Source organism: Rhamphochromis longiceps, linkage group LG5, assembly GCF_057381845.1.
Source record: "Rhamphochromis longiceps isolate RC_006_pf linkage group LG5, R_longiceps_female_GT1.1, whole genome shotgun sequence".
NCBI classification, from domain to species: domain Eukaryota; kingdom Metazoa; phylum Chordata; class Actinopteri; order Cichliformes; family Cichlidae; genus Rhamphochromis; species Rhamphochromis longiceps.
In genome coordinates, this window is record NC_140561.1 from 25,120,398 (window position 1) to 25,141,519 (window position 21,122).

A 21,122-nucleotide genomic window follows, 5' to 3' on the forward strand; every position below is an offset into this window, starting at 1 on the left:
TAAGCCGCATATAAATCATATCACTTCATTTTTCTTCACATGCATTACTGTAAGATTAACAGAAGATGGCTGTAAGTATAAAAATACATGCTCAGTTACTTAATCTTAATTCATAAAGCTTGTAAAGTTTAAAAAAAAGTTGTAAAACAGCTAAAATTATTTTATTATGCGATGTTGGGGACCAATTTTTCAAAGAATAAATACACACATGTAGAGATGAATGGTCAGATAACTCTCCGCACAGTTTGTAGAAATCCTCCAGGACAGCAGGGGGCGGTAAGTTTCCTCTCTGATTGCCGTTTGAGCTGAAGAGGAAGGGGACGTTTCTTGTGGCACATGGTATCCAGTGAGTAAAACAGATGTGTGCAGTTAACTGAAGTGGATATATTCAGTTTTAATCTGCATTTATACGCACACAGACGTGGTTTATTGTCCGCTGTGTGTGAAGCTGGTTCATCATGGTTCGAGCAAAACGGTAAGTTTGGCTAAGATGTATCTACCTGTTAGCTTGTCTTTATAGCGTCTCTGCTCTGTTTTTCTGGGGTTTCGTGTGGTCACAATTGGCGTGCAGTGTTGTAGAAACAACGATAAGTTGTTAGTCTTAATTTACAAGCATACGGGTGCATGATTTATACTCCACTGCTGTGATGGGAGCTGGCGCTAGTGAAGTGTGGAGTGATCCGGGAAAAATAAATCTGGTATTTAACCAGAAGTTTTGAGTCGTTATTTGTTATTTGTCTTTTGCTGTTCAGGGGAAAACACGCGCAGCGGCCAAACAAGGATGAGGTCTATGATGAAGACGACCCTGAAGCCTACAACGACATGCCTGTCCCTGATAAGGTAAGACACGCAGTGTTTTATACAGCTGTGGTCAGAAGTTTGCATGGATGTGGGGGGATAAGGTTTTAATGATTTCTTTGGAGTTTAACATGATTTCACATTATGTTACAGTTACTCAGTGTGTGGCTCTTTGCTTACTTTACCCAAGTCGGTATTGTCCTCTGATTTCTAAACTAGAGGGTAGTTGGTGACTTTAAGGGGGACAAAATATTACTTTGAAAAGAGAGGTCAAATTATAGCTTTAAAATAATAAAAACAAGATCTGAAATCTTGCCTGATCGTATGATTAAACTGTTACTTTCTGTAACCAACAAAGCGGTAATATCTACGTTGAGCCAAACCTTGATGACCTGTGAAGAATAAACTAAATAAAGACCAGCGTGCTCTCATATGGTGACTTGATACAACTGTTTTCATTCTCAAAGGTGTTTTCTCTTTTCTCATTCAGAAATCCTCAACATACACAAAAGACAAGATTGATGAGTTTCATGATGAGAAGATTGCAGTAAGTTCTTTATTTGTACTACGGTAGGTGTGCAGTGCAACAGTTGTGTTCTGTAACCTTTCTTCGTGCTCCGGTGTCTTTGCCGCAGAAACTTCTCGCCCGAGGTGTTCAAATGGAGAGCGACCGGGAGGAAGTGGACGATGAGGTAATGTCGTACGTGTTTGTTTAAAAGTAACTGCAGGTGAAAAATGTAGAGGAACAGCCGAGAAGAAACCTGAGATTATCGGAATTTCACAGGAGGAGGTGATGCCCCTGGATCTTTCTGAGTCGGAAGATGATGAAGGGGAGGAAGAAGAAGAAAATGAGGAAGAGGGGACAGATATGGAGAGTGATTTAGAAGGGAGAAATGAGGACGGTAAATTGGTGTGTGTGTGTGTGTGTGTGTGTGTGTGTGTGTGTGTGTGTGTGTGTGTCATTTTGAGCCTATCTCACTGTGTTTACATTGTCTGCTGCAGAGCTCCCTAATGAAATGGCCTGGGGCAGAAAGAAAAAAATGTTCTACGATTCAGATTATGTGACCTCAAGTAAGAACCTTTTATCTCAAGCCGTATTATTGCATTGTGTGATGATTGCATTATCTTTTATTATGCAACATTTCGATCACTGTTATTACAGAAGGGAAATCGCAAGAAGAGTTGGAGGCTGAGGAACAAGAAGAAGAAGAAGAGGCTAAAAACATCCAAAAACGTTTAGCTGCAAATCTGAGCGAGGAGGATTATGATTTGAACTTTTTTCAGGTATTTATCTCTCTCGTAGGCCTAATGACATGCTGACAGAAACGTCTAATTCTAATTGTACGTCTTTGCCTAAATGAAGGAATTTGCTGTGGAGAAGGATGAAAGCAAGCCTGTGGAAAAAGAGGAGAGGATTGTGAAAGACCTGAAGCAGATGTCTCAGAAGGAAAAAATGAAGCTTTTGAAGAAAGAGTCACCAGAGCTGCTTGAGCTTATTCAGGACTTCAAGGCAAAGGTAAGAGACAAATAGGAAGGACGCAACTTCAGACTTAAAGAGCCTTTAAATTTTCAAGTGACGTGCAATAGATGTGACTTATTCCTGTTTCTTTGTACAGCTTAACGAGCTCAAGAATGAGCTTCAGCCTCTCATGCAAATGGTTAAGGAGGGAAAGATCCCTGCAGGAAAGGTGAGCACACTTGGCTACATTTTTCTCACGGTGTTGCTTTCAGCCACTACACGCAGGCATTTCCTGTGATAAAACACACAAAAAGCTGTGTACATTACTCTCTCTGCCCCAGAAAGCAGACAGACTGTAAGAAGCATGCAGTTGTTCAAGGGACCAGTAGAGATCAAAACTGAGCTTAATTATACTATCATTGGGCTTTCTTTATCAGGTGGCCAGAATTTAATGAATAATGATGGACACAGGCGTCAACACCATGACGCCTGTGTCTTTCTTGTATCTGCACCATTATCTAGGGAAACAAATTGTGATTGTATTGTAAGTTCCTCTGTGTTTCCAACCTTTAATCATGATGAAAGGAGAAGATACTCATACTTGTGGTGCACTGCTTACAGCCTTATTTGTAAGTAAGCTACTTTCAGCTGCTCAGATTTTTACACCGGATACGCGTCCACATGCAAATCCACATCCATATATCTCTGGCTGGAATCAAACCACCAACTTTTTGCTTGTGTAGACGTGTTTGAGTATACAGGAACATGTCATCAATATCATGAAAATCAACGATGTGAATCTGAACATCTTTCATCCTTGTTTGTTTTGTTTTTTTAACCTAAAGGGTGCCAATTACCTGAAGACAAAGCAGCAACTTTATCTCAAGTAAGTTGTGATTGGATCGTAGACTCACACGACAAACTGTCACGCTCTGTCACTGAATGATGTTTCTCTCCTGCCACAGTTACTGCACAAACATCAGCTTCTACTTGGTGCTGAAAGCAAAGCGGATACCTGCTCACAACCACCCTGTGATTGAAAGACTGCTCACCTACAGAAATGTAAGTCCACACACTGATGTTTAGACCATGCTGAAAAAAAGGTGAGCAGTTTCTCCTAGATTTGGTACTTTAATTAAAAAAAAAAAGCACGCGAAAGCTCAACATTTGTAGGCTCTGTTATGAGTCCAAGAGGATTGTCGCAGGATGTGTGATTATGAGCCCTAGAGCTGAACCCAAAAGGCAGGTTTAGCAAACTCAGAACAAACCCTGAACTTTGAATTAATTAACTTTGAAATGCTAAACTCAGTTCAGTCAGTCGGGTGTTGGGAATCATCAGTGGAGCTCTCTTCTTGTAAATATGTGCAGGTAATCCACGCTTATATGCACTTTGATCTGAATTACACTCAACAAAAATATAAACGCAACACCTTTGTTACTGCTCCCATTCCCCATGGGATGGACGTAGAGACCTAAAATTCATTCCAGATACACAATATAACCATCCCTCCCAAACAGTGGTCACAAATCAGTCCAAATGTGTGGTAGTGGGCACATCTGCTATATTGAGATAATCCATCCCACCTCACAGGTGTGCCACATCAGGATGCTGATCTGACATCATGAGTAGTGCACAGGTGTACCTCAGACTGCCTACAACAAGGCCACCCTGGAATGTGCAGTTTTGTCTCACAGCAAAATGCCACAGATGCCACAAGCAATGAGGGAGCGTGCAATTGGCATGCTGACAGCAGGAATGTCAACCAGATCTGTCGCCCGTGCATTGAATGTTCATTTCTCAACCATAAGCCGTCTCCACAGGCATTTCAGAGAATATGGCAGCACATCCAACCGGCCTCACAACCGCAGACCTCGTGTAACCACACCAGCCCAGGACCTCCACATCCAGCAGGTTCACCTCCAAGATCGTCTGAGACCAGCCACCCAGACAGCTGCTGGAACAATTGGTTTGCACAACCAAACAACTTCTGCACAAACTGTCAGAAACCGTCTCAGGGACGCTCAACTGCATGCCCGTCGTCCTCATCGGGGTCTTGACCTGACTCCAGCTCGTCGCCGTAACAGACTTGTGTGGGCAAATGCTCACATTCGATGGCGTCTGGCACGTTGGAGAGGTGCGCGCTTCACGGATGAATCATGGTTCACATTGTTCAGGGCAGATGGCAGCTGAGAATGTCCCAGTTCTTGCATGGCCAGCATACTCACCGGACATGTCACCCATTGAGCATGTTCGGGATGTGCTTGACCGGCGTATACGACAGCGTGTACCAGTTCCCACGAATATCCAACAACCTCGCACAGCCATTGAAGTGGAGTGGACCAACATTCCACAGGCCACAATTGACAATCTGATAGACTCCATGCGACGATGTGTTGCACTGCATGAGGCAAATGGTGGTCACACCAGATACTGACCGGTTCTGGGTCCCCAGACCCCCAATAGCGCAAAAAACTGCACATTCCAGGGTGGCCTTTTGTTGTGGGCAGTCTGAGGTACACCTGTGCACTACTCATGATGTCAGATCAGCATCCTGATGTGGCACACCTGTGAGGTGGGATGGATTATCTCAATATAGCAGATGTGCCCACTACCACACATTTGGACTGATTTGTGACCACTGTTTGGGAGGGATGGTTATATTGTGTATCTGGAATGAATTTTAGGTCTCTACGTCCATCCCATGGGGAATGGGAGCAGTAACAAAGGTGTTGCGTTTATATTTTTGTTGAGTGTAAATAAACGGCATCAGTGAGATACTTCAGGCTCAGCAGGTCAGGTTCACAGGGGTTAAAATAGTAGCTGTTTGTTGCAACTAAAAGCCAAAATCTTTTACTGTGCGTTTGTTACTTTGGTCGGCATCTTTTATTTGTGATTTCACTGTATTGACACTCCAAACCAGCACCATGAGACACACGATTATGAAATCTCTCCTGACACACATCCTACAAAGCTGATCACAAAAATCCACAAAATGCAAAATGTCTTACTGAGTCTCTGATGCCTGCTTGCAGCTCATCAATGAACTAGGCGCAGTAGATGCTCGGCTCGCTCCAGAGTTTCGCCAGCTACTAGCTGGTGGAGAGGAAAATAAGGCAGGAAGCAAGCAAGCAGAAGGCAAGAAGTCTAAAGTTTCAAACAGGAAGGAAAAGGTAAGAGAACAACATTAATATACTACTATATTACGTCTGCACCAGGGGTTATCTGAGGACACTCTTCGACAACATTGATATACATAAAGAGCATCCTCAGATGACCCCTAGTGCCGACGTTTAACTTTTATATTGATTGCTAATGTGTGCGTATGTGTGCACGCACCCACTGGATACAGGAATCTGGAGAAGCTGTGCCCGAGGAGGAGTCAGACTCTGACCTGGATGAGGAAGAAGCTCTACGCTTCTACAAAGAGGCAGAGGAACGGTTAAAATTAAAGAGGAAGGGCAATAATCCAGAAGATGAAATGTAAGTATGCACTTTTTAACTTGCAGTAAAAGTACAGGAAGTGTACTCATGGGATGTGTCTTTGATATGCAGAGGATTTGGGGTCAGAATAACAGGAATCCGTGCCGACTTGCATGTTGCAATAGATGTCACGATGTAGCACATTTGATATACTATAGTATTGGGAAATACACTGAAATTTTTCAGAAGCCTGAAACACTGCAAACTGCTCTGCTCACTCTAAAGTCTTACATCCCTCTGAGTGGTTCAGTTCTATTTAAACACCAGTATTATTGGGGAGCTGAAATATGTGTGGCTTGGCTCTAAACATGTAGAGAGCAGTTACAGGACAGACTGGTGTTCAGTTGCCAAAATGACACTGTGCCTCTGGTAGAGTATTCACCAAAAGAGCCATATTGGATATTTTGGTAGTACTGAATCAAATTTATATAAGGTAAAATCAACCAGGAGAGTGAAACATTAAGAAAATCTTTGTGTTACAGGATGGAGGAGAATGAAGAGGAGGAAGAATTGGATCCAAATGCAAAGAGAGGAATCACTTACCAGGTACTGAGTGATACAGTCATGTATTTGCACAAAACATGAGTACTTACAGCAGAAATTTAATGGATGGAGCCCACTGATAACTGTAGCATATGCCACAGCTTGTTTAATAATTATCCAAGCATTACATTTTATAACTATGGATACATTTGTTTTTTTTTTAGTGTTACACAAGCATATGTCTTTGTATGCTTACTCATTTTGACCTCTAGGTATTTTAAAAAAATAAATAAATAAAAAAAATCATGTCTATATTGTATATGTAATTGATAAATATACAAAGGATTGTAGTTGGATAACAGATTAATAATTTCGACCCAATTAAATAACTGAAAATGTTAAAAATGAACAACTTAACTTCTTGAAGTAGTCATTTATTTGCCATTACGGTTGTTGGAGAATGGAGTCTAAACTACACTTTTGGAAGTACTGGTGTTAATAAACGTGATTGAGTGCCATCTGCTGGGCACTCGCAGTAGTACACTAAAGATTTTATCTAGCTCTAGTTCAAGAAAATGGATTGTAGTGTGCATATCAAGTTGTTTTGCTACAGCTTCAGAGAGCGTGTTTGCAAAATTCAGCTTAATTATCCTTTAAAAGTACGTAAGTGCAAGCTTTAAAGTGTTCTCCACAGCACTGCGTGTTTACATCTCTGGATTCTCCTCCTCCAAGTTTTCTAGATCCAGTGTGTGACACTGATTTCTGAATTGTATTAATTATGTTTGTCTAACAATTCCACAGATGGCCAAGAACAAGGGGCTCACGCCGAAAAGGAAGAAAATTGACCGTAATCCCAGAGTCAAGCACAGAGAGAAGTTCAGACGGGCTAAAATCCGCAGAAAGGGACAGGTCTGTATTCAACATGTTTTATTACATCGTTGAGCAAGGATTTCAGGGATTGTCTGAAGACTCTTAAAGAGGATGTGCTGGATTGTGACACACATTTCTGCGATGCGTTTTAAAATTGCTGCTTATCGTTTTGCCAGGTCCGAGAGGTTCGTCACGAAGAGACGAGATACAGCGGAGAGCTGTCTGGTATTCGTGCTGGTGTCAAGAAGAGTGTCAAACTCAAGTAACCGAGTCCAGAATATGCTGCCAAGTGTGGCAGTGAGATTGAACCAGTACCAGTGGACTGTGATTTTAAATGTTTATTATTGGAAAACCTTGCAGGAAAGAAAATATTGTCATTGTTTTAAAACTTGAAACTGCTTTTCTGATTACTAGAAAGTGTGAATAAACATTTTAAAACCTGGATATTGTCCCTCTACAGAGACTGCGTTTAATGCTTCGAGGTTCATTCTTAGAACACACACAACAAACAAGGAAGATGTGACTTACAGTTGTCGCTAAGGTTTTGCAACAGTAGAGCATACTGAATATACAGTAACTTGCCAGCAGAACAGGCAGGTATGAATTGCAGCCCAATGTGGATCACGTAAGAATACAGACACAACTTAAAGCTGCTCAGACATGCAGATACGTTCTATCAAGCCACTTGTTGAGTTATGAAGTTGTCATGCGCCGACGTCAAGTTGCTGACTATCCTCTCTTCTATCTCCACCTCATTCTTCACATCCTCCTCAGTTAGGATTAGCTCAGCCTGAGTCTCAAGGGTCACCACCACCACATAACCCCGCCTAGAGTCCAGTACGTTGGCCACCACTGCTTGGTGCCTGTAGGTATCCAGAGCTCGTCGAGCCTTGTCCAGCAGGATCGACGCATCAGTCTCGAGTTTGAAGGATATGACAAATGCCTGAGGTGCCCATTCTTTCACCAGTGGGGACAATATCTTGGGGACCATTTTCATGCTCAGCTGAAGGGCAGAAGAAAAATTGTAATTACTGGCAAGACTAAAGAGGCATACGCACAGGAAAATGTAATTCAGCAACTGAGAGGAGCAACAATAACAACTGCTGAATTGAAAGTATGTGCAGCTGTTTAACGCAGCAGTTCCCAACCCGTTTTGCTCCACGGACCGGTTTAATGTCAACCATATTTTCACAGACCGGCCTTTAAGGTGTCGCGGATAAATACAACAAAATAAAATTATATGACCAAGACAAAAACTGGTATTTTCTAAATATAATAAACGCAAATTAACTGTGTAATTGTGGAACTTCATTAGCAGCGTCCTCCTGAAATGCTCCAACAACATTAAGAGTAAGATCTTCCTCTCTGCCCTTTAATGCTCTCTGGTCGCTATGGTAATGTATAAATATTTCTTTCAAAATAAGACACAACTACAACACGGTAAAAAAAAACCCAGGGAAACTACAAATTTCACACCCAAGCTTCGACTCTCGGGGCCCGGTACCAAACGACTCACGGACCATGCCCCGGGGGTTGGGGACCGCAAGCGTAAGGGTTCACAGCCTGGAGTTTATTCCCTAGCTGTAAGTATAAATTAGTGCTCGGTTTTAGGACCATATATTGATGCTTATATAACAATAAAAGTAAAATTATTTGCAACCAACAGGAAAAAATAAAGCTTCATCCAAGTATCTGTATTTCTTACTGATGCTCATCAGACACAAAGACACTGTGGTATCCGTACACAGAGGTCTGGGGATCTTCCAGGAACGATGACTCTCTAATTATCATTAGGTTAGCAGCATATGTTACCATGGCAATATTCCCCCGTAAGCAGTGAACCCCCTTCGTACTCACATCTCATGCTTCCTTTTACACACCTCCGAACTGAAGTGGTGAATAAAAAGCAGACCAATAACACCATTTCCCCCCACCCTCACCTGAAGAGGTCCGTTGGAAGACTGGATTTTGTGTTCAGGCATCTCAGATGCTGGGATGTAGAAATCAGACACTGCTGCAGCCAAGTAAAACATAGCCTTTGATCCTAAGGGCAGAACAAACACTTGTGAAGATGTTTTGAACGTATGTTAGACAAAGCCACAGCTCAGGCCTTTAACCTGCTGTTACCTATTTTGCTGAGAGCCTGCGCTGCTGCTTTGAGTAGGTGCAGATACTCTGACAGAGTGCTGAACTCGATAGGCAGAAGAAGTCTGCTTTTTTTCACCTCCTCGTATCTCTTCAGTACTTTGGCAATGTTCGGCAGCACCTGCTGATTAACCACCACTTCACCAGTATTACCAGGCGCTCCTCCACCTTGAAACTCCAGAGCGTCCAGCATGTTGATGGTTAAAAACATCCGTGTGTAGGGGTAGAGTGAGCGATGCCTGTGTAGGAAAATGACTGCATAACCAGAGTCTATGAAATACTCTGCAGAGGAGGCTCCTCGCCTGCCGCTGCTGAAGTTATCGAGGAAGCGAACAGTGCGGGACTCCAGGGGAACCTTGGTGCCTCCTGAAGTGATGAGAACCACCTTTCGGCCTGCTTCTGCGTGAAAGCTGGCAAAAGCAGCCATCTTCTCTTTGACCTCCTCCACATGGGAGGGAACAGCAAATTCTTCTGCTAACTTCCCATCAATAGATGATATTCTGGGTTCAGCCATCACCTGACAAGAGAGAAGAAGGAGGCATCTTTAAGTGATGCCTAATGTGATTCAACAGTCTCCAGTGACAGGTCTGTTTTCAAAGTGGGACATTTCAGTATCAGATTACCTCGCTGTTGGTTTCTGCAGGTCACAAATTTATGGATGTACAGTTATAAATCACACTGGGCCTACTTTAATAAAGCTGACTGGGACAATATTAAAATAATGCTGATAATTTTACACCCAAAGCGTGACATTTAACCACAAAAACTACATTTTCCCGTTCAGTATTTAGAAAATGACAGTTAATGAAGACTGTTAATTCTGTGCTTCACTATTTTCTTCTCTTTTTTTGGTAAAACAGCGCATTTGAAAATTCATGGATAAAAATAATATTTGTATTATTGTATTATAGTATTGTAAATATTATTTTGATTAAAGGACTTGTGCATACTGGTGGGTTAATCATTACAGAAAGATAAAAAATTGCCAATACTTTAAATTTAGGCCAGTGTAGCATAAGCATTACTCTGGGTGACGATCTGCTGAATTTATTAAGCACTGTAAATGTACGTGCAGCCATCCTCCTGTAACGTCTACCTGACGGTAACAAGAATTAATGGTGTGCTGGATGGCCATGATCGTTGTACATTTACATAAAATTTAAGAAAAAAATCCAAAATGTGCAATACATAAGCATAAAGTAAACTGAATTCACACTTTATTAGGTGGGGTGGATGCATCCATCCACCCCCTTCTGCTTATCAAATTCAAGGTCACCAGGGGGGCTAGATCTTAAAATGTTGTCGTCATTTAACATTTATACAGGTTCAACCAACACTAATCATCTACTTGTCCTGACTGTATAGGCCTCTGTCCCTCAAAGAGCTCTGCTTAGTTTCTCTAGCAAAGTGCCAAAAGTGTTTAAACATATAGGTGCAATAACTTAAACTGTCCACTTTTTTACAGTCTGTTTTTATATCGTGGTATTTCTGATATTATGTCTTACCTATGTTTGTATCTATAGCTGTTTGTCCCATAGCCTGTGGTTTCCAAATGTTACAGCTAACTAATGAGAAGAAGAATATGAAGAAATAAACCCACGCCTCCCTGAAAATCCTCGCTTTGTTCACTGATCCGTTTACAGGTCGAATAACAGGCTAAGTTTACATTAATGCATATTCTCGCATCATCGTTACGTATGGGTGAACTTCACAGCACAACACTGACGTGATACACACCTGTTTGCGGTTAAATGACACGCGACAGTAAACACGCTGTCAAAGTAGAAGGTGGACACTTTCTTTGGCTACTTAATGTTCAGTAATAAGAAAGGCGACACGACATAGCGCTACATGATGTTTGTAGGTTACTTGCAACTGCGGTAATACCTTATATAAAACGTAAACGACGTCTCAGACTCACAGACAAAACTTCAAAACACCCCACTTTGGTATTCGGATACCTCCAAACAACTTGTGCACTTCCTGAAGGCCAACTCTTTGGTTTTTATAAATACAGCACAACGCCTCCAGCTCCCCTAGCGGCCATTTGCGGTATTAAACAAAGAAATGGTAGTCTGCTTTTGAGTCAGCAGTGCGTCAATTATTTTTCCCTCCTGCTTGAAGTGTCAAACTTTATAAAACCCGAGCATCAACGGAGAGGACAAGGGGAATTTCTCTCAAAAAGGGGATCTTTTTGCACTGGACTGTCCCACTGAATCAGCAGATACAGTCGACGAGCAAAGACAAAATGTTGAATTGAACTTTGTGTGCGACTAGTTTGACAAGCAACAGCATCATTGAAAGCTCCTTTTCTTTGGATGTTGGTGCGCGTTTGTACATCTAATTTCTGGTAAGTTTTGAAAAAGATTTAAATACAAGCTTTTCGGGGAGGAGAAAAATGCGTTTATTTGAAATTCAATATATATATATGTATATGTACAAAATATATGTTTTATTTCATATATGTGTCTTGTACATGTCATTTGTGTTTAAATCTGAGATTAAGATGAATATTAATAATAATCCAAACCAAAAACAAGTGGATTAGAAATATGACAATCTGAACATTTTTACTGTTATTTTTAATTTTAGGCAAAAGTTATGTTTTTATAGTTTAAGGGAAAAGTCTGCTTTTGTGAACGCATTTATTTTTTTAATAAATAAAGCACTTACTGAGCAGCTAGTAAAACTAGAACAGACCTATAGAAATGTAAGTGCATTACAATATGATCCTTCCAAGCCCTCTTTCAATCGCTTAGCTTAGAACTAGTTTAATCTCATTTATCTAAGAATAAATGTGTTTTAATTAGTTTAGCTTTAGATTGTTTCATTGCATTCCAGCTGACTGTGCAGATCTTGTGTCCTCTAAACTCTGCTCCTTAAGTGCATCCTATTTCACTGTTTCAAAGACTCGACAGTCTGTCTCTGTGGGAATTGGAGCAATTGTGATGGGAACACAGACAGTATTTCAATATTTTTGTGGTTTATTGTTTGTGTTACTTTCATTTCAAATTTTTATTTTTACTGCTATCCAAATTTGATCTGAACAGTATGTAAGGGTTAAAGGTGTAATGCACAGTTTTTATGTAATAGTTTATGTAAACGTGACAGGCGAGTTGTATAAATTCTTATTTTTCATTAAGTTAACAATTTTTTTATTATCTGATCTCCTTTTTTCTTTGTTGTTGTTGTTACTGTTATGACACCATCTCATAGTGTAAGGCCCTTACCAGGTGCCTGTGGCACTTTTTAAAATCTGTGTTGCTTATTTGTTGTTTATCGTGGACTGAACTAGTTTTTTTTTCTTTATCATGCTGCTGTAACACAACAAGTTCAGTTGTAGTTTCAATAAAGTCTCTCTCTCTCTCTCTCTCTCTCTCTCTCTCTCTCTCTCTATATATATATATATATATATATATATATATATATATATATATATATATATATATATATATATATATACACGCACACACACAAAATATATAAAATATATATACATATATACAAAAAGATGTAGCTAAGGAAAGTCCATTTTCAGGATTTGTGATTTTCAAAAACTAAAGAAATCATCTGAGAAACTAACCAATAACAACTCACAAAAATCAACTGCTTGGTCAGTGTGAAAACTATTTTGGGATATATAAGTTTTATTCACCATAAACTTTTTATTTCAGCCTAAAGTGGCACATCATAAGCTAGAGGAGGGCAGGCTGAGCCAGTATACCTACAAACCTTTTATTTTAAGACTTTAATCGTTTATCAATTGTCTTGTTCCATATTTTTAGGATTTATTGGCGGCAGTTCCGCAATCGACCGGCAGGTGCCGCTGCTGCACCGTTGGAAGGACAGTTACACCACTTCGGCTGCTACCTTCACGTGCGTACTTAATTGCATTGTTTTCCCTTCCAGTTTAAGCGCATGCGATGCACATTTGTAAAAGCTAAATAACTTTTTTTTTTTACTAGATATCAGAACAATATGATATCTGTTTGCATAACTAATAAAATAACTATTAATTATAATAATGATAATAACTAAGTAATAAAAATTATATGTTGTAGCTTAGGTGAAAATAAGTGACATGGAAAATTCTAAATAAAGTATTAATAATAAAAATAGCTGGAAAAAACATAAATCGATGTAGTGATTGCTTGTATTTTTTCAGGATCACTGTTTTGCACTAAAGATGCCATGCTGATATTTCTCTTTTGATGGCCTCTGCAAGCCTCCGCGTTGAAGGTCGAGCTTTATGAGTGGAGTTAAAGGACATCCAGATATTAGTGAGCATAAAACCTTCACACTAATTAAATGATTGCAACACTTTGGCAGAAGAACTGACAGAACAATTCAAAAAAAGGCAACCAAATTCCCCACATACAACAACCACACCTCTATCACACACTTCCAGTTTCTTAAATTATCCCATATAAAAAGCCCAGAAGAAGCATGAATGAAAATTAAGGCGATGCCACGGTAAACTTTTCCTTCCGTTGTTATAATACTGCTTACAACTGCTTTGAAGTGATTGCGGGCATTGAGGTCACTGAGCCCATTAGTGTCATGTTATTGCTGGCAATTTTTTTTTTTTTTTTTGCTCTGTGAATTTATGATGCAGTTCACATTGTGCAATGGACATTTTAAATAGTTTTTAAGCTCGCTATATTTACATAGGCTCGGACCACTTACATGTGTGCACATGCTCCTGCAGTAAAGGTTGATTCAGTACAGGGTTAAGTTTAGAAACACCAGCCTGTTATTTTTAGGTCTTTTTTCCCCCAACTGTGGTAACTGAGCTAAAACTGCACCTTTGTATGGAGATGATCCTGTATCGTGCTGTTTCAAAACACTAATGCTTGTCTTTTATCACTGTCTATTTCATTTCTCTGAAACACCTACTCCTTAAAAGATGCACATTTTAATTAAACTCTTTCATCCGATCTTTGATCTACACTTCCTGTGGGTATCACTTCCTAAAAAGGCATGCTTCATACAAGTTTTTGCAAGTAGTAACTTATTGCAGTTTCAGCAGTTAATAATTAATAATCAGAGCAACTTAAAGAAAAAAGGCATGCTGCATGAGGTTTGTATTGATTTAGAGATATTTTTTAATTATTTTCTAGGGATTTTACCCTTTATTAACATCTTATTAACGTGTGAGCTATCTGCAGACTTGATGGCTGCCACAATTTATAACCCACTTATTACAATGAAAGCAGCATACACCCATTTAATAGACCTGGAAACCTGTTAGAGCTTGTAAGTAGGCTACAGTTTTACTAAATGATTTAACCTTTGAATAAGTATAAATAAAGCCACTGGTTAAAACTTACACACCTTTTATTTAAAAAAAGGTGACTTATCAGACCATGCGGACTGTATTCAACTACCCCCCCCCCCCCCCCGCGCCTCCTGCTTTTATTCTGTGATGTTGCCTCTATTTTTCTGCGCACTTTGAGCTACATTTACACCCAGTGCGCAATAAATAAAGCAGATATCACGGATCATTTTTATTGATTGAAGTACTTTCGTGTGTGCGGGTGCTTTTTCCACTGCGGGCGTGTGCATTTAACCGCGCGCTAGTTTCTGTGGCGGCAGGGGTGGTGAAAGACAGAGAGAGAGAGAGAAAAGAAACCTTCATGTGAGCTGTCTATGTGAAAGTAGTTCCGGGCACTTAACCCAAAGAGGGGAGAGTCCCGGATGTTGGCTCGGCCGCCGAAAGAAAGGCGAACGGGTGAAGGCGGAGAGAAGCTGAAGAGGGACGCCACGGCACCGCAGGCACACCGGCGAAGCCACGGTCACAGCGGCTCTTCACACAGGACGATAGCGTCAGGAGCGCAGGACATCCCCGAGGGGGGAGGGCAACCCGCTATCCGAAGAAGAGGAGGTGAAGGAAGGGGGGAGACAGTTACTCTGAAAACTACCGTGAGGATTACAGAGAGCCACCGTCACAGCAGCTTTCACCCTGAGTAAGTGAGCTATACGGGCATGGAAGTTGAACTAAGGCCCACGAAATGGACGACTTTAACGGGGAAGTGAGCTGCACTGAAGTTGTGGGGATTGCGCCCAGTGAACAGGCCCTGACACACGGTTCTCCACTCGCTGTGCTGAGGCGTGAGGGGGGACTCCTGGTTTTTTTTCCCCCTTCTTCTTCTGCTCAGGGAGCCAGTCAGTGTTTCCCCCGTGGTCAGTGTTAGTACACCCCGGCCGTGCTGCTGCAACTCTCCAAGTTGACAGCTCTTGCGTTAGCCTGCTAACACCGCCGTGCAACCGGTGACAACTGACAGGGCAACTTTGACAGCTAGCTAGCCAGTTTTGGTAGCCAGCTAACTTTAGCAGAGTGTTGTGGGCGCTTTCTCCAGGGCCAGGGCTAGGTGTGTTTGTGTGTACGCTTGTGCTTTTCCTCGCTTTAGGTGGCTGTATAATGACCTACCCCAGCCCTCCACAGCTATCGTTAAGCTAGCTGTTTGGTATGTGAGACGATGTGTGTCCAGCATGGAGTGAGTGTGTGCATGAGCCCAGTGTCATTTGGCTTTCCTGCGTGCTCTGACGGTATTTGACTCACAGCTGTTGCAGTGTGTTTTCTCGTCTGTCAATCGTCTGCTTCTCGGGCGAGGTTATAAATTCCTGCAGGAAAAATAATGATCCTAGCATGAAAAAGATGGGGGGGGACCCCCTCAAAAATCTAGTCGACCTGTGTGAGAAGGGCGAAGGATTGTCATGAGGCTGGGCAATCAACAAGTGCAAAGCGTGTTTCAGGTGCATTTTACGCCGCTGATTTTGATCTCCAGTCTGCCTCTGTGCCGCTGTGCATTGTCCTGAGACGGCACAGGCGGGTATTGCGGTTAACTCTTTGGTCATTTGTGCAAGATTTCTCGGGGCATGCTTTTTCTTATCTCTTATGTTTTTTCTAGTAGTGAGTTTGTGATCGTTCAGAATAAGGCACACACACACACACACACACACACACACACACACACACACACACACACACACACACACACACACACACACACACAAAACCCCAAAACAAAACAGCTGCGACATTTGTATGTAGTTGTGTACAAAAACGGCGCTCTTCCCTTTTTATCCCGACTTCCTTTATTAAAAGATGGATGACTGAACTCTTAATTTGCACTGCTGTCAACTCGTGCAGGCTTTATCAACGGATTCAGTGTGCTATTGCAGAGATGGGCTTGCAACGAGCTAATCATCATATACTCTCAATTAAATTTGCCATAAAGCCGGCGAAAAAAGGTTAAATTTATGACTAAATCCAAGCGTAATAAATTCCCCCCTAACATCCCAACCATGCCAGACCTTATGCTTCAACTAACAAAATGCCCATAGCGTTAGTCAGCACCCACAATCAAAGGTCAGACCTGGTTTGCTTCTTAATCACCCATCCTTTAAATAGCAGGCCCACAGAGCTGTCTGGATCGAGGCTATCTGTGCGTGCAGCTGTAGAAGACACATGGTGTTTAAGTGTGCATGGTGTTTGAAGTTGTTCCATCCAGGTCACTAGGGCCACAGTGGTTCCATTAGGCGTATTGTGGGGAAATGAGCATGCATGCTTACCCCGTCATTTTTATCATTCGAGTTTCAAGAAGTGACACCAAACAAGATGTGTGAAAAGTCTTAAGTTTGCTATGTGTTTTTTGGTGCTTGATGCAATTCACTAAAGTCGCCTTTTTATAAACACTGCTGTTTTTATAACCAAGATCTGTCACCGGGCTGTGTGACACTGGTAGTATTTGCAGTTCTTATCTGACTTGAAGTACGGCTAATGCATGCTTTTTAAAGGCTGCTGCAAAAGTATACATTACAACACACACACACACACACACACACACACACACGCACGCACTGCTGTAACATCCATTTAATTCATTTTAGTCTGTAAGCAATGTTCATTTCTGTTTAAAGCTGAAAATGCTGGGCAGGCTCAGACTTGGAGGTTCCTTCATGTGTATTATGTACAGTAGTTTATAGTTTACAATTTGATATCAAACGGAGCCTGGTTTGGGATTTTATTTGTCATAGTAAAAAGAAAGAAAACAGTTGTTCATCTTTGATAAATTGATTGACTATTTGAGAAGAAAGTGCAAAGCACATTACACACATAACCATTTTTAAATGTGCATGGGAGGATGAGATTCAGGTTCATCTGTAGTTTTGACCTACTGTGGTTTTTGAAGTATCCTGCTTAATGGTTAAAAAAAACCCCCAAACACCTACATCATCTGTGTGTGTGTGTGTGTGTGTGTGTGTGTGTGTGTGTGTGTGTGTGTGAGAGATGACAATAACATTTATCTACCATCTCTGAAGAAAAATTAATTTGTTGGCATGTGCAGAAGACAAGGAACATAAATGTAAAATATTTCATCACAGGTACTGTTATGCTTGGAGGTGTATAATTTAATAGACTAAATAGAATAATGACATGATATTGGGATAATTTTGATGTATGTCAGGGGTCAGAAAGCCAGTATTGTACTGTGAATTCAGAACAGCTTTTTACTTTTTTGAATATGAGCTCATTTGGTATTCAGTATGTGGCCCTGTGCCTAGCCGGTCTCACTGAGAGGCTTTTTAATTTCTCCCCTTGTTGAAGTGATTATTCAAATGGCCATCCGTGAGGTGCAGTTATCAGACTCCTGGTGCTAGTTGAGCCTGTGGCAACATGAAGGCCCATCACAGCCCCCCCACCGCCCTGTGTAGTTGGACAGCACCCAACAGGTACCCTCTGTTGCAACCCCTATTAGACGGTCACATCTTCCCCCTCAGGCTGAAAACCTTTTGTGTTATGCGATTGGCAGATGGCAATTTATTCATGAGGACTGCTGATGCTTTGGGTCAGAGGGCTCTGTTAATATTTTTTACAATGACTTAGTTTTGGTCTGAATCCAAAGTGGCTTGTTTCAGTCTTTCGCTCTCTGCTCTGAAATGTGAAGTTATTTTAGGTCTTTTTTTTTTTTTCTTCCCTCCTCACTTCATCGCCCATCATCTTGTCCTTCAGCGTGTTTTTCTTCTTGGATGAGCGAAAAAACAGGATCTTCCTTCTCATTTCAACAGCTGTTTGCTCTGCATGGAGGCCAGGCTCAGGCACACTGACTGGACAGTTTTTGGGTTTTTTTTTTTTTTTTTTTGTTTGAAAAATTCTCCCTGTACCCTGCTTATATCCGGCGTTGGATGTTTCGCCGCGTTTGGTGAGAAGAGACTGGCTCAGTCTTCATTAGCAAAGCCGTGCATCACTAGAATGCCGATGAGCTATGAAGCCATTCATCTGCTGGAAATGCCTCCCTGATTCCAATTTGAATCTTGTTTGCAGTCACATTGTGTGAGCCCACTTCTCCATGTTAAAGAAGTCTCTTTATGTGAGCGATCAGAGGGGGATAATTGCACTTAAGTGAACCTCATTTAGTGCTGGCCAGAGCAATTACAGTAACTGCAGTTCTAGGCATTTTTGGGGCCTGGAGCAGCTGTCATTGAGTCTCTGTAGCTGAGATATCAAATGGTGAATAGAATGGCATTGCCATGCCATCATGGGAATGGCATATCCTTGGATGGATTTTAATTAGTTTTTGCAGGTTTTTGCTCAGCGCTTTTCTTTTCTTTTTTTTTCTCCATTTGAAGAAAAGCATAATTAAAAATGACAATTAGAAATGCATTATTTTAGTAATGATTGAAAATAAATTATTCTCAAGGTGCTGTAAGGTGAAAAAAGCCAGCAATGTTTCTTCAGGCAAAACCCCCTGGGCTTGAGGGAGATGTTTTATCATTAATGTTATTCAGGAGCCAAATTTTGGGTTTTGCTCAGCTGGGTGCTTTAATCTATTTTTGCTGTAAATTAATGAATTTTTAAAGAGCCCCTCGCTGGATATGGGTGGATGTGGGAATGCAGCGCTGGTTCGGTTTTCAAACGAGCCTCTACTCCTCCTCCGTCACCCCCACCCTCCTCACGGGATGGAGAGAATGAATTTGCTGAAGCACTACACTTTTCATTTTTTATTCATCCAGCAGTCCACTGTCTAGTTCTCCTCATCCTACCTCCTCCTCATCTATTGAATTGAATTTGTCAGTGAACTAGTCTTGTATGCGCCAATTCACGTCCTGGATTGGAGTTGGGCGTAGATGTGAATTGGTGAGGGAGTCATGGGATATTTAATTCAGCTGGCTCTTTTGCTCATATTATCAGTACATTTGCTCAGATGCATGTTTTATCTAAAAGTGTGTATCGATTTATGTCTGTCTGACTAATCAGGGACGGTCTCTTTGCAAGGGGAACTACAGTAACTACCCACACTAGAGTTTGCCGGGTAAGTTTAGAAAGTGGAGAAGAAATGGGTGGGGTAGGGGCGGAGGGGAGAGGAGGGGGGTTTGGCGGCTCTTGTATTGCATGGCGGTTTTGGTGAGTCATTACAGCCTTGTGGTAGCAAGAAGGATATATATTAAATTTTGTGGCAATTTTACTATAAATGTGTAACTTGATCTTATCTTTGCATTGGGTTTAAGCAAAGGTGCGTGACCAAAAGTGTTACGAAAATGATGGTTAGATGGTTTTACTGTAGTAGATGTGCAAAGGAAATCGGGCCCTGCAAGTCATAATGACGTGAAAACAAAAGTGTTTCTGAGTAAATGCACATTGTGTGTGTGCAGTAGCTGTGTCGTGTAAGATTTTACTTACATGAGTGCTAATGAAGACCCAAATCCTAAACGAATAAAATGGGCCTCAGTTTTCAGTTCCTTGACGGATTTAATAATTCATCATATTGTTTGCTTTGTCCTTGAGTTTTAATAGGCCCTCAGTATCAGTGTAGGCTTTTTTTTTTTTTTTTTCCTTTTGGCTGGTTGCTTAGTAGAAGGAGTTGATATATGATTCACACTCTTAGGAGACCTTCGCGCTTTGTGCAGGAAGGAGAGCTCGCTAAGCCGACGCAGCTTAAGTAATAAGAGTGGAACTTTCATCCTAGTATTTGGTATCTGTTTTAATCATTACTTTGGCTCGCGTGGCAGAAATAAAATCCAATTTTTAGGCAGCATTCCTAGAGAACAGGGAAATTTTTAAACTTAATACGGTAGCACTTACAGCTGACTAAACAATGCAGCTTTTCCTGCATACCAGTCGCCACAGAACTTTCATTTATGACATATCATACGAATGGCGGCAATAACTGCTGCACTAAGGTCTCTTCATGAAATGACACTTTAATAACACGATATTCCCAGATGTTACGTCCAGCTCCCGCCTGTGGACTGCATGCATGACATGGCAATTTATAGGTGATAGCATAGCAATAATACATGGAGAGCGTAACATAAACCAGACTTGATTGAATATGATAATCTTTGTGCTGTGAGATGCAGCAGCTGGTTCACAGGTACAAGCATACATAAACCACTTAAGATGTACAAATTTACAGCCAAGGTGAATTCACTTGCTAAAAAAAAAAAGGTCAGCAGTGTGCGGTTGGATAATCTCTCGTGTGGATGCCACTTGCTTGTCTACTACAGCGGAATTAGTGTCTGAAAAGGAAGCATGCACTGCAAGTTGCAATTCTGTCTGCCCTCCTAGGTTTATTGTCTTTATAGCATGATTGTGTTAATGCTGTTGCAATGTAGTTACGGTAGGGGAAAAAAAGAATTGTCATTTGGTTGAACATCAGTCTGCAGAATCCAAAAGGCAAAGTCGGAGAAGGTCAGTTTTAATTTTGGTCCACAATCCTAAGGCTGAATGGTGAGGGCTTGCCACATAACTTTGGTTCATACTAGGGCTGCCACAAATGATTATTTTGATAGTCGACTAGTCACTGATTATTTTTGCGATTAGTCGACTAATCAGATCATGCATCCATTGGATGTACAGCTTATTGCACCAGCAGCATCTGC

The 21,122-nt window shown here is 41.2% G+C and overlaps 3 protein-coding genes across 8 annotated transcripts in view; 2 read left to right on the plus strand and 1 right to left on the minus strand.

The window, feature by feature from the left end:
• The first annotated feature begins 317 nt into the window (after window positions 1-317).
• utp3 (UTP3 small subunit processome component) lies at window positions 318-7,535 on the plus strand. The gene is made up of 16 exons (XM_085406834.1): window positions 318-475; window positions 753-840; window positions 1,289-1,345; window positions 1,434-1,490; window positions 1,583-1,700; window positions 1,801-1,869; window positions 1,961-2,082; window positions 2,162-2,314; window positions 2,415-2,486; window positions 3,103-3,143; window positions 3,223-3,319; window positions 5,291-5,428; window positions 5,608-5,738; window positions 6,221-6,284; window positions 7,023-7,130; window positions 7,268-7,535. Exons 1-16 carry the CDS (start codon window positions 459-461, stop codon window positions 7,355-7,357), a joined length of 1,422 nt encoding a protein of 473 aa, XP_085262960.1. The 5' UTR covers window positions 318-458; the 3' UTR covers window positions 7,358-7,535.
• Window positions 7,415-11,231, minus strand: ppcs (phosphopantothenoylcysteine synthetase). Of its 4 annotated transcripts, none has more exons than XM_085406835.1 (4): window positions 11,124-11,231; window positions 9,219-9,753; window positions 9,032-9,135; window positions 7,415-8,094 (listed from the first exon to the last, which is right to left on the minus strand). In XM_085406835.1, the coding sequence occupies exons 2-4, from the start codon at window positions 9,748-9,750 to the stop codon at window positions 7,768-7,770; spliced, it is 963 nt and encodes a 320-aa protein (XP_085262961.1). In that variant the 5' UTR covers window positions 9,751-9,753; window positions 11,124-11,231; the 3' UTR covers window positions 7,415-7,767. The 4 variants fall into 4 exon arrangements, with proteins under 4 accessions (XP_085262961.1, XP_085262963.1, XP_085262962.1 ...); XM_085406837.1 differs by having other exon boundaries at window positions 11,158-11,225; XM_085406836.1 differs by lacking the exon at window positions 11,124-11,231 and adding an exon at window positions 10,974-11,117.
• A 3,703-nt stretch (window positions 11,232-14,934) lies between these two features.
• foxj3 (forkhead box J3) overlaps window positions 14,935-21,122 on the plus strand; it is a 92,828-nt gene continuing 86,640 nt past the window's right edge. For all 3 annotated transcript variants that reach the window (XM_085406841.1, XM_085406840.1, XM_085406842.1), the window contains exon 1: window positions 14,935-15,202. The gene's annotated coding sequence lies outside the window, so the exon portion shown is untranslated. The remainder of the gene's footprint in view (window positions 15,203-21,122) is intronic.

Excerpts from the sequence above, each read along its gene's own strand:
- ppcs (XM_085406835.1), bottom strand. The coding sequence starts at position 9,750 with ATGGCTGAACCCAGAATATCATCTATTGATGGGAAGTTAGCAGAAGAA. Across the intron at positions 9,136-9,218 it reads GCAGGCTCTCAGCAAAATAG|GATCAAAGGCTATGTTTTAC; the intron begins GTAACAGCAGGT and ends TTCTGCCCTTAG. Across the intron at positions 8,095-9,031 it reads CTTCCAACGGACCTCTTCAG|CTGAGCATGAAAATGGTCCC; the intron begins GTGAGGGTGGGG and ends TCTGCCCTTCAG.
- utp3 (XM_085406834.1), top strand. Across the intron at positions 2,315-2,414 it reads TTCAGGACTTCAAGGCAAAG|CTTAACGAGCTCAAGAATGA; the intron begins GTAAGAGACAAA and ends TTCTTTGTACAG. Across the intron at positions 5,429-5,607 it reads TTTCAAACAGGAAGGAAAAG|GAATCTGGAGAAGCTGTGCC; the intron begins GTAAGAGAACAA and ends CACTGGATACAG.